At 41.6% G+C, this 12,917-nt stretch overlaps 1 protein-coding gene across 5 annotated transcripts in view; it reads right to left on the bottom strand.

Moving 5' to 3' along the window:
- Nucleotides 1–12,917, bottom strand: part of lrmda (leucine rich melanocyte differentiation associated) — a 207,673-nt gene that overhangs the window by 40,921 nt on the left and 153,835 nt on the right. For 3 of the 5 annotated variants that reach the window (XM_034237741.1, XM_034237745.1, XM_034237743.1), the window contains one exon: nucleotides 331–415. In XM_034237741.1, the coding sequence (XP_034093632.1) occupies nucleotides 331–415 (85 nt within the window). Of the gene's footprint in view, nucleotides 1–163; nucleotides 207–330; nucleotides 416–12,917 lie in introns of all 5 variants that reach the window. The other 2 variants (XM_034237744.1, XM_034237742.1) reach the window with 1 other exon arrangement.

Here is a 12,917-nt window from a genome sequence, read left to right as displayed (position 1 = left end):
TTGTATATGTGCTGTGTGCTCCCACGCATACATTCAGATCAGAGTTAACCTGGATTACTCAGATGTATTCCCTCTATCAACGAATCACACAGATGAAATTAGATCAATAAGAATAGATACCATATATTCAGCTCAGTCTCAAGGTCAACAGATTCCCACTCACTGTAGCCGTTGGGGTTAGGACTTTTATTTACGTCATCTGTGGGCTGAAATATAATAATATATCGTGTTGCTTCTTCTTCACTTTGAAGAATATCTGTACAAATGTATGTACAAACCGCCTAAGTGAAAAGGTTATGAAGTCCAAAGGCTTTTCTTTTTTTCCCTTACCTCTGTGGTTCTTGGCATCTCTGGATCCTTGGGGTAGAGGAGTGTAGGACAGAGGGTGACTCTCAGATCCAGCTTCATTTGGTGGCTATAGGGGAAAGGAGATATACAAACAGGTTTAATAAAAAAATAATAAAAAAAGGTTTGACAAGTTTTAAAATATCAAATAACACTGTAGCTGACTGAGTGTCATAAATCCTTTGGGGTTCGTGCAGCACACGTTGGAAACACTGCTCCTTTTTTATGACATAATGTGGCAGGTCATGTTTTATTACTTCTCACGTGTTGTGGAGCTTCACTCCTGTCTTTGATGATCTGATCTACGACCTGGTTTGGGAGGAGAGGTCCTAACCTTCATTCAGCCATGACCTCCTTCAGTGGTCAACTAAAGGGTAAACGTCACTCACTCTGAGCAGCCAAATGTAGCGTGGTCATGCGAGAGCAGTCCCCTCGACAGAGAGGAAATGCAATTTTCACTTTGAATAAAGCTCATCTTAACCTTATTTAATGTCAAATACTTGAGATGTGAGGTAAATATGTGCATAGATTCCTGGCTGCAAAACTGGAAAGAGCTATTCATTGTGAGCAAAGTCAGAGGTTAAGGATAAACAAGTGTGACAAATGCTGCTTTGAGACAAAGAGAAAACAGAGGCTGAATCTCAGAGCGTGTTCCCAAACAGGTCAAGAGTTTCTTCTGTTGTTGTTTTTTCGTGGACTTTTCAAGGTCCAAAAACATCCTCTTCCTTTCCTTAGCCTTTTAGCTAGTGGAGCAGGCAGTTCATCATGACACAGCGATATCCGATGCCTTTGTAGAAAATACTTTCCTTTCCTGCAGGAAGGAATTCACTGGGTCTTTAATCATAACAAGAGACTCAACTGACAAATACATATTAGAGAAGGGTTGGAGCTGCATTTTTCCCACTTTTGTTGTTGTTCCTCTACATGCCCATGCATAACCTTGAGAAATGGAATTGTCTTCACTGTTAAATGGAACCATATTCTTCATGGGCAAAGACAGAAATGTGAATTGAAAATGATTACATAATGTGCTTTCAGATCGCATCTCTGAAAGGCATTAAGGTCTGGCCAGCATGTGTGTCACATTACACCAAAGAGAAACATGGCTAAATAAGCTTATTATGAGACCTTATCACATAGTGGTGGACTATGCTTTTAAAAGAAGCAGCTTGAAATATAAATATTATTGTGACAGCAGACCTGCATGCCTCTGGAGTGGTTGAAACCTGTTTAGAAACATCCCAGATCACTCCTTGCTTGTATGCTGTACTTGCATGTAATATGAAATATAAGCTGTAAAACAACCCAAAACAAGAACATGCTGTCCTGAAAAGAAAATGCTAAAATCCTCATTTGTGAATAAAACAATTAGGTATTCATGTTATTCCTACAAAATAAATAAATAATTTTGGAATGGGAACCACACTTACACACATTGTATCTTAAAAAGGCTCTTGATGCCCTAATTTAGCCTTTTACCATTTGAGGGTTAAATTGCTAATGGTTCTCATGATGAATACAGAAGAGTCCGTCTATGACAATCATTATGGCCTAACAGAGCAACTCAGGCATTAATACATGAATTGTGAGCCTATTTTATTTGATGTATGCTCTTGTGAGCCACCGTGAAGCTGCGCCCCTGCTTGCCTCATTTCCTGGACCGCTTGAAAGATCACAAGCCTGGGCCTCTTCTGGCCTGCTTGGCCCCCAAAAGCCCCTCCTAATCCTGCTGCTTGCTTACAATTAATCATCCTAGTTGCCACATTATTAACGGCACCACCCACAGACTATGTTAGGGGGGTGTTGGAGAGAAGAAGGAGAGGGAGGACTGCTTGCGTTAGCTGGATACTGGATAAAGCCTTGGGCTGGTTTTGGTCCTATGGGACGTCAGTCACCTTGCTTTCAGTATCACCGCCCACCCAGTCCCCGTGCTATGCATGACACCACCACTTCACCTCCTCAGTATCATGCCTGCTGATCAAACACCCAACCCATTCAACAATCTGTGGTTGTCACTTCCCGTCCTATCCAGCACAACCATTTTAACCCACCCACAGAACATCAATCAGCCAGCTTTCCTGTGTCCCGATCCTCCCTTTTCTCCTCGCAGACCTTCCTCTCTATCCCTCCACAACTCTTTCACTTTAGTCAATGACTTGTCCAGAGGATGTCAAAGGCGCAATGCTTTTAATGAGGAAGCATGTGGAATAAATGAAGGAAAGATTTCTCTCTTGTACTTGCTTCAAAAGGGGCTGATGGAGTGAACAGTGATTATTTTAATATACTATATATACAAATGGGTTACACCACTAGTCGTTGCTTACTTACATTTACACTGAACTGTTAAGATAAACAAAGAGTGCTACACGGCAAATTATAACAAATCCAAAGATTCACATTATTTTAGTTTTGACTATTAAATGACATAAATATGACTTTGTTTGATTACACCAGTAGGACAAAATATAAAAAATAAAAGACATTGATGGTCTCTTCATCTATGTTTCTAATGCCCTTATTCCCCCTTTCCTTTATCCTTCATTCCTGTCCCTTTCTCCACGTTGTTTTCTTCAGTTGTACCTACACTGAACAGAGGGAGGTGCTGCTGTGTCGTGTATTTAAGACGCTCCTGAACCCCCTTTTCTTCTCTCCCTCTTTCTCAGTCTCTCTGCTGTCCAGATTAGTCTGCTCATCAAGCTGAGCATTGTTTTAATTTGCTGGGCCCGGGGCATATGCTGAGTGTTCACATCATTATTGTCTCTGTGCAATGTGAGTTATCACCACAGCTTATGATAATGCGGCACACATTTACAGGCTGGGGAGAACCATGGATTCTGCGATAATAAAGGGTGGACAGAGGGGAGTGAAAATAGGGAAAAATAAATGAAGAAAGTGCATGTGTGTGAGAGAGAAAAGGGCGGTGGCAGTGTGGGGAAGCTCTGTTGGATGTCATTATGAAAGATGATTCCCGTACTGGATCATATATCACACCAATGCTGTATGTCTTCTCCTTGTCGGTGTTGTTATGTGGATAAATGCTGATAAAGTTGAAACCCAGAGGCAAAAGTGATTATTACTTCCAACATATCATCGTGAGAGGGGAGCAGGAAGAGAGAGAGAGAGACAGGGGAGGGATGGAAAGACAAGAAAAGCAAAACACAAAGAAAGCCACATGGAACACATAACCGTCTCCACAGCAGGGTTTCCTGAACAATACGAGATACCAAAAAGTGAGTTGGGGAAGGCTGACGCATATCGGGGTGTTTTTCACATTCAACTGCAACAAAGTTTACAAAGTTTTGCAAGCTTGGCTGTCGATTTCAAATCTTGATGGATGTTATATTACAGAAAATAACGCTGACAACTGATCTGGGAAGATTTCCCTAGAATGTGATTATGATGCTGGCTGCCACAGCGCTATGTACAGAGTCAGTATTTTGCTCCGTGTTACACACATTTCTTTTCAGAGCACTGATCTGAGGTTTCACCCTGACCAGCTCATCCTGACACAGGTGGTTCCTGCCTGGCCTCACCTCACCTCCCTCCTTAAGACTGACCAGCAATACAATCTAATTACAGCCGCGCTACAGAGGGAGACCAGTGTAAACACCAGGCCTTTTTATCTCCTTATACATCTGGACAAGTAGACAAAGTGCTAAAAGGAAATAAATGTGGCCTGACAGCCACATCAAAGAGTTCAGCCAGAGGCTTACTGCTACTTAGGGCACAGGAATGTTGTTGCTAAGCATCAGCTTGCAACCTATCAGGGTGCAAAGAGGGCCCTGTCCCGCCTTAGAGAGGGAAAAGGGGAAAAGAGAGAAACGAAAGAGAAGAGAGAGGGAGGAAGGGCGAGGGGAGGGGGGCTGACATTGAGGGGAGGCTAGGGACTCAAGGAGATTTTTGTAGCTTAAAGCAATTGTTGGAAGAAACAAGCCTTCTGTTTTGTTTTCTCTTGACACCGTTTCTGCTTTTTGTGCTTGCAAAAGACATGTATAACAATTTCTTTTGATATGTTTTCTCTTTGGGTCTATATCAAAATATTTCTTTTGTGTCTGTGCATGGAACTTTTTTCTCGTCTTGTCTCTGTAAACTGGTGCTGCTTTCTGATCATGTTAGAGATCAGAGGAGACACAACTTGAGAACTTATTTGAGTCAACATTCAATGCTGGCATGACACGTTTATTTCTTCACTAGATAGAATTTTTTATGATCCATGTGTCATACTTCTTAAGTTCGGGGTTAGGAACAATCCAACACTTTCAGAAATAAACAATAAAGGAACAAATAAGTAGCACCAGCTTGCAGCGTCTTACAGCATGTTATGATGAAATGAGAAATGCTATAATTCACTACAAGGGATTGAATCGAGCCGTAATATACATGCACACACAGGACTCCTGTGCATAATTCAGCGTTCTGAACCGAAGCCTAATATTATTGTGTACTAATACACACAATATTATATTTAAATGTTATTACTGTATATAGCTGGAAAAACACATATATGTGGTGGGGGAAAATCATTTAAATGCATATTTTGCCAGCAACAGCCTCAACCGGCATGAAAGGTAGAGCAGTAGTTTATTAATTCAAATGTTTTTTATATCTGACCTTAATGATCGTGGCTTAGGAGGGAAGAGAATAACGTGTTTTAAATTGCTGTTGTGCGCATGAAACACATTAATTCTGTTTTCTTAGGTAATAGCACGGGGAAGAACATTTGAAGTAATGGTGTCTGCACTTGTAGTGTAGCAGTCTTTTGCTCAGCAGGAAGACTGCTGAGCGTGTGTTTAATGATTTACCAGTTCTACTCCAATGAACTTGCTCCTAGTAAATGTATCATATGATCACTGATCACAAGAGCAACCGCTCCGATGTTTCGCTCGGGGCACACAGAGTGAACCAGCAACAGTGAACATTGTCGTTTTGTGTACAGCTAAGCATCAAATGGGCAAAGGTTGAGTGCTGCTGGACGTTAATCATGCATAGTACTCATGGTAATAAGATGGTGGATGGTAATAAGCTTGTATTTGTTTTTAGGTTGAAACTTAAAAAGCCATTCGACCTTTACTTTGAGTGTCTTGCAGAATCAGTGTAGGTGATTTAAAGCATAAACGTAAGCCTACATTACAGGTACAAGTACAATTAGCTTGAGGCTATTTCTTATTGTTGTCTAGCATGACCTTTGAAGTTAGTAAGACAAAAAAAGAAACCCAACATGTTGTATTTATTCCTTAAAAGAACAATACATACAAACTTTTAAACAAAACACAACTGATTGTTTCATATGTACAAACTATTTATTTTATCTCAGGAGAAACAGGAGAAAAAAGGTGAATGTGAAGGTTCTGATCTACCCACAACAAATATCATCTTTGTCAGAGTTTTGCCACAAACACACACACACACACACACACACACACACACACACACACACACACACACACACACACAACACACACACACACACACACACACACACACACACACACACACACAACACACACACACACACACACACACAACACAACACACACACACACACACACACACACACACACACACACACACACACACACACACACACACACACACACACACACACACACACACACACACACACACACACACACACACACACACACACACACACACACACACACACACACACACACACACACAGTAAGTAAGGAGTGTGACATATCATGAGGCTTTCTGTTCTGATTAGGGGCTGTATCTAACGTCAGGGCTGTTTTCTAGAGTGTAGGATGTTTAATAATTGAAGACTCAGGGAGCGGGCCTGTCACACCGGCTTGTCTAGAATGTTTCCTATGCAATTAGATGCCGAGAGACATTTGAAGAGGACCCACAAAAAGAGGCACAAAAAGTGACATGTGAACTTAAAGGAAATTAGCTCTTCACACGAGTGAAATGTGAAGGTTACTTAGCAATGCTTAACTCAGACTGCGGCTGTGTGAAGTGTGTGTTTGACTCAGCCTCGCTACGAAGACTGCGATTTTCTTTGCTTTGAGCCGGCTTCAGTCAGTAAGATCAATGAAAACTAATTTTGACTCTAGGCATACGGGTAGAAGAAAAAGAGTAAAAAAAAAACTGAGATATGTCTAAATAATGAGATCTCTTGATGTGTTCTGGGAAGATATGGGATGATGCAGACAGATGCACAACTCACATCTTCACCCAAGGACACAGACACACACACACAACCGTGGAACATTTAACCATAACTTCAAAACACATGGATTTGCATGTGTGATGCACTCACATTAAAAAGCTCACACACAGCCTTTCACATTATTTGGATGCATGCAACACTAATGCACATGTACTTACATGCTCGCTAACATTCACGCACAAACACAAACTGATTTGTTGATCAGTACAGATGCAGACTTGTATGATGTAAATACAGCACAACCACGGTTATCTAAAAGTAAATAGTCCGACCTCGACTCAATGTTGAAAATATTTAGTGGCATAAAATAAAAATAATTTGGCTTGTTTTTGTGTTTTTTAATCCTATTTATTTGAGTAAGATCACTAAAATCTACATACAAACAAAAAAGCTATTGAAAATTCCTCTATATTTCCATTTCCAAATATTACATGACAAACTGTAAACACAAATGATTAATATGCTCAAGATCCATCTCTGCTTGCCTCCTATTCCTGACAACCTTTCGAAAAAAATGTCCCCCATCCACATCTCTGAGTTCCACGTCACTATGATAACACTGTCATCTTCCACACCTATCATAAGTCACAGGCAAACGACCCAGATCCTCCGTTGCGAGACAGAAGCCTCTGCGGGCCTGTAAGCTGTATCATTACACCATGTCATCTTTATGGCACGGAGCAAAGCTTGGCTCTCTAATTACACTCTGCCTACTCCATTTACCCAGACAGGGACAGAGCAGCAGGCAAACAATGCATTAAAAATGGAGTGCTTCCCCCTGCTCTATGGATGCCCGTGTTGTTCTGCTGGTGGCCGTTGTTGTCCCCTGGTTGTTGTTGTTGCTCTAAAAGCTGTGGAGGAGAGATAGCAGCGGGCCCACGCCACTGTGCCTTGCTCTCTACCCCTCCTCGACTTCCCCACCTCCTCTCATCTTCAACCCTTCCCTCAGAAGGACTTATGAAGGTGAGTGGCTATATGACAGGCCAGGAATAAAAGAGACAAACCAGGGATAGAAATTAAATAAAAAGTAGCTGTCTTAAACAGTAATTGCACTCCTTTGCTGAGCATGCTTTCAGATATATAAATCTGATTTACTGTCGGCGTTGCTGCCACAAATCAGAGGGCCCTCTGAGAAACACTCGTGCTATGAAATTGTTTAATCTCATCAAGTTCTGCTTTCACAGCAGGCCATAAATCACATAGTCTTTGTTATCATAGACCTCCATGAGCGCCTCTGAGGCAGGCAATGGATCGTGGGTATATATAATCTTGACTGCGCAAACAGCAGGGTCTGAGCAGCCTGAAATACTTTCATATTAGCCGCGGTGCAGCTGGCGGAACACAAGCGCCCTGATGTATATCTCATTTCCTGCGCTCTGCATCTATTTCGAGCAAATTATTACTGCATACATTTCTTGTCAACAGAAACGGCCAATTAATTAAGTTAAAAATGCACTCGTGATCACATCTACACACCAAACAGGAGAGCCAGGGCAATTTTCCACTGAGTGAATTTACCACAAGGGTCACTGTAATGAATGATTTTAAACTTTGTCATAAAGTCGCAGACAGGCCAATATCTACAGGAGCTGCGGTGCAGGCTAACCCGCGACATATTTGCATAAAGTATATTTATGTGAAAATGCTAGAGGATGACAGCCGGGGTAAGGTAATAAAGTTCACAACTACAAAACAAAATGTCCGACAACCTTCGCGTCGCAAGTATTTCATCAAATACATGCACAGAGGATTGGATTGAGATCATAGAAGCACCTTTGCCATTTAAGATACAAAATATACACATTTAACAGAGCTCGCAATCTGAATGAATAATTCATAACGTATGAGGGGTTGGGTGTTTGTGGGGGTGGGGGGTTGGTGGTTGTTTATTCAGCTTGGGCCGTTTATCAGACAGTGAGGATCCCATGGCGGGGATGAGCTCAGAGATTTATCTGTGTTTGGGCTCCAAAGCAGATAAATCAGGGGGTGTAATCATGCTGCGAGTGGCCCCCGTGTAACCCCGTAGTGAACTAATGACACAGGGATATCTAAGCCCCTTTTCCTGTTCCTGGGTTAGGCCCTTAGGTTAGTCCCCTGTCAGACACGGAGCTAACGAAAGGCACACAATAGGAAACTCCAGGCCCTTCATGTCTCTTCGTCCTGTTTACACAACACCGTTAAGCAGGATTGTCCACCCACTACTAAAAATACCAGCAGGAGGCTACTGTATAACAATGTTTGTTTAAACAATAGCAATGAGGATCGATTGCAAGAATACACATAGCGAGTTCACAAGCTGCTATTCACAACAGTGCATGTAAAAGATACTGCAGTTTGGCTGAGGATGTCTCCCATTCCCTCCCAGAGCAAAGGCGTTCTCCTGTACTGAGCCTGCTCTGATTTATCATGTCTTCTGCTAGCAGGCTGTCCGCTGATTAAGCCAGTGGAACTTTGTTTCACTCTCCTCTCTCTTTAATCTGTCTCTCAGCGAGATAAATTAGCCAGTGCCATGCCAGCTCCTGCTCTCTTTACCTCCCTCCCTTCGTCTCTTCCTCTCTCCCTGCTTTTCTCCCTGTTTATCTTGTCTGTCTGTCACACATTGAGGAGAGAGCAGACACATCTGCTCCTACGCTGCTGCAGGAGATAGGACTGGGCTACATCCCCGGTCAGATTTAGCTAAGAGTGTCTTTGAGTAAGAACGAGAGCATGAGTGTGTTTTTCCTCTCATTTTCTGTCCTTGACAACATTCTGTCAAACAATCTCCCTTCTCCTCGGCCGGGCTCATGCTCTTTGTTGTAAGATGATAAATCAGAGAATATTTATGATCTGCAATCCCTATTCTTAGTCTCTTAATGGCGACACGTTTGTGGGTGAATTAAAGCAGGGTTTTATTCACTAGGCTGTGGGCCAAAGTGAGGCCTGGGTGCCTCAGCCTGTGAATGTGTTCCCTTCTCCACTCTCGCCCGGGTGGTAAATCACACTCATTGTCAGCCAGTGCTAAGTTAGTGTGCGTCATTGGGGAGAGCAGGAAGCACTGAGCATAATTCTGTCCATCAGTTTAATTTATTGTATCGGTATAAACCCCATAAATTATAGGGGCTGACAGACAAGAATGTGTTTTTAAAGGCAGTGTTCATCAGGATTTTGGCTTGCTTTGGACCAAGTTTCTCTTTTGCTCTCATATTTAGCCTGCAAGAATATCAAAACCTCTCAGAGTAAGGGTTAGGACACTGTGCTATTTCCTATGCTATTTTTCTAATTCATATTTTTTGTCAGGTTATCATTACTATAGACTAGAGTAAAAAAAAAAAGACAAAGAGAGAAATAAAAAAAGATGGTAGAGGGGGTTCAAGGACATTACCTTGTTTGCCGGTTATATTTCAGGTAAACTATAAAGTCCAATACTAGGGCACTGCTGCAGCATCTGCTTTGCAGATAGTGCACTTGGCTCCCCTTCCATGCCAGTGAATATAAATCAGACGAGGCATCTCAATGCTAGGCCCGACTTCTAGAGGCCAACAAATCTTTAACATGAGATTAAGGCCTCAGTGGAGTCATCTATCTTGGGGTGATGGAGGAAAATATCAGAGCACTCTATGGGCAATATGGTTTCACTGAGTCAGGACTGATGTGTACTAGGATGTACAGAATGCCTTGTGTGATGGTCTAACAATTCATTACCCGCACACAGTGAATTGCTTCGTACAGTGATGATGACTATACGGTTACAAACAGAATAGGCTGCTCGATCAAAAACCAATAGAATGCTAGAAAAAAAGAGATTTAATAACATAAAAATGGGTTTAGAAATATAATACATTTTCTTCACAACAAATCTGAATAATACTCCCAAAAATATAATTACCCTCTTTTATTTCATACAGTAAGTAAGAAGACAAGAAAACTAGAACAATAGACATGTGTTAGGGGTATTTTCATTTAATTGTCGTAAATGTAAACAGTGTCAGCTGCTACGTGTAGACAACAAAGAAAGCAGACCAAAGCAAAGCTGCCAATTACCCTATAAAACATGCATATCTTCCAAAGCATGGGTCTCCTTTGTGGGTTTAACCTACCAAAGGCAACGGGTGTTTTACAAGATGCTTGCTCAGTGGATACAATTGTGCTTAGCATAAAAGGGAACACAGACTGTAAAGACCTAACAATGAACCATATCTCCCTGTAGCCTTTTCAACGTGCTGCATTTACATATCAAGCCACTAGCCTGATATGTAAACACATTCCATCAGATGCCACAATCGCAGCCAATGAGAGTCATTTCAAACGTCCTATAGCTCGCACACTGTGTAGCATTAGACAAAGGGAAAGAGGCTGAAAGAGACATCTCATGTCATCACCCAAGAGAGATAATGGAATTGTTATACATCCTTGATCACAGACACTCTCACGGCATCTTGCTCTCTTTTTTACTCATTCTTTGTCTCAGTGCTCTTAAATTCTCTCTATCGCTCTCCCTCTCTTCCATATGTACGCACACACTCACTCACACACAAGTGAAAATTCCAGCACACTTCAGTGCGATAGCTCCTCTTCTCTTTCAGGGTTTCATCTCAATAGCTTTTTTATCTGAGGACTTCAATTTGCAAGCCTAGCTGGAAGGCAGCTCCTCCTGATATGTTAATTGCAGGGTACTTAAGCGCTAAAAGATTAACATAAAACCCTTTGGAAACAAGCTAATAGTTTATGATAATTTGTGCATGGCCTTTGTCTGTCTATCATTACATTGCCTCTAGCGGTAATTTTATCAAGGGGCTGTAAAATATCATTTAAGCAAGTTCACTTTCAGATAATGAATAGTAGAAACTGTATTATTCAATTGAGCCACACTGGCACCATTAACAATATGGCAACTAAGCTATAATTAAAGTATTTTATTTTATTAACCTATTCATAACTTTGTGCAAATGATGACACAGAGGCCTTTTTTTTCTCTCGCCGAAGCACTGTCACTAGGGCAATTACTGCAACCCAGGGTTGTCTCCTCAGTTAGCTGAGCTGATTGAAGCTTTTGAATTAGCAGCTGGCTGCATGGCTAGCATACCACCCATACAGAGACAGCACACATGCAGGAGAGATGCACACCAGCACAGGGAATCTGCTAAGCTAACGGGGCAGAATGTTTGCAGTTAGCCAAGACTGAAAGATATAGATTGAGACAAGGATTTTAACCTGAATTTGAAGCTGTGCTGAGTGGGATGAAAAAGAGTCCAAGTGAAAAGAGCGGAAAATATCACAAAGGATAGATGTCACTTAGAAACGCCTAGCAGCTCAGAGAATAAAATAATGCCAGTCTGTAGGGGTGTTCAGTGTCAGTGGGTTCATTGATTTATTTATACAAATCTATCATAAGCTTAATATATTTTGCATTCAGCCATTAGTTGAGGATTTAAAAAGTCAACTACTAATGGAAAGCATGACTTCCCTCATGGGCACATTTATCTGAAATGTGTTTAGCACCACTGTGTAGGGTGAATGTAATGGTTGATTCAGGCATGCTTGTACAATGCATGTACACTGTGCTTGTGTGTGAATGCGTGTTTGATAGAGACACATTTGCCCATTTACACACATGCGCGTGAACACACACACTTGCACACTTTCTCTTTCAGACACACCATCCCTCTCATGAATAATACAAAAACTCCTTTCACCAAACAGCTCAAATAGCTATTCATTCATCTGCATACCTGGAGCCTTGCAAAATGATTGGCCCACCATTACCACTGAAAGACAGAAATGTTCCCCAAACAATTTGCTTCAAAATGAGACAGGAATGATTCTGTTCTTTTCAACGGCAGAGACAGGCCCCTATGCATAATGATGTTAGCGTAATGGGGTGACAGATAGACTGGGAGACCATGACATTAGCATGAGAAACGCACCAGTGAGCAGCCGCTCAACTGTGGTCTCAGAGGGCCCTCAGACATACACTCTGAACATCGTTTGTCTCACAGCTCTACGAGCCTGACAAATGAAGACACGCCATGTTTTATGCCAGGCAATATACCATTCCACTTTAGCAAACACATGACTTAATGACAGAGGGAAACCTGTCTCTGCATTACACCAACACATCTCTTGTCTTATTAGTGATGAATAACTTAATTCAAGGTTGGATGGAGAGCAGGGACACAGTCTCCGCCTCAAGGAGATGTGATGACAAGACTTACAATTAAAAGATACAGAGGTTAGCGAAATGAAATGATGGGAAGAAATAACCAATTAAGTATTATGCTTTTAGACTGAGCCTTTTTCAACAGGTTACCAGCTGAGAGTAAACGGAAACCACAGTTTAACTCTGTAAAGATTTGACCTACAGTAAAAGCTATTTCCAGGCATAATAAACTTAAGGCAAGCA

The sequence above is a fragment of the Gymnodraco acuticeps genome, unplaced genomic scaffold (genome assembly GCF_902827175.1).
Source record: "Gymnodraco acuticeps unplaced genomic scaffold, fGymAcu1.1, whole genome shotgun sequence".
NCBI lineage: Eukaryota > Metazoa > Chordata > Actinopteri > Perciformes > Bathydraconidae > Gymnodraco > Gymnodraco acuticeps.
Note: the sequence above shows the minus strand (reverse complement) of the source record. Positions and strands in the feature narration are given on the sequence as shown.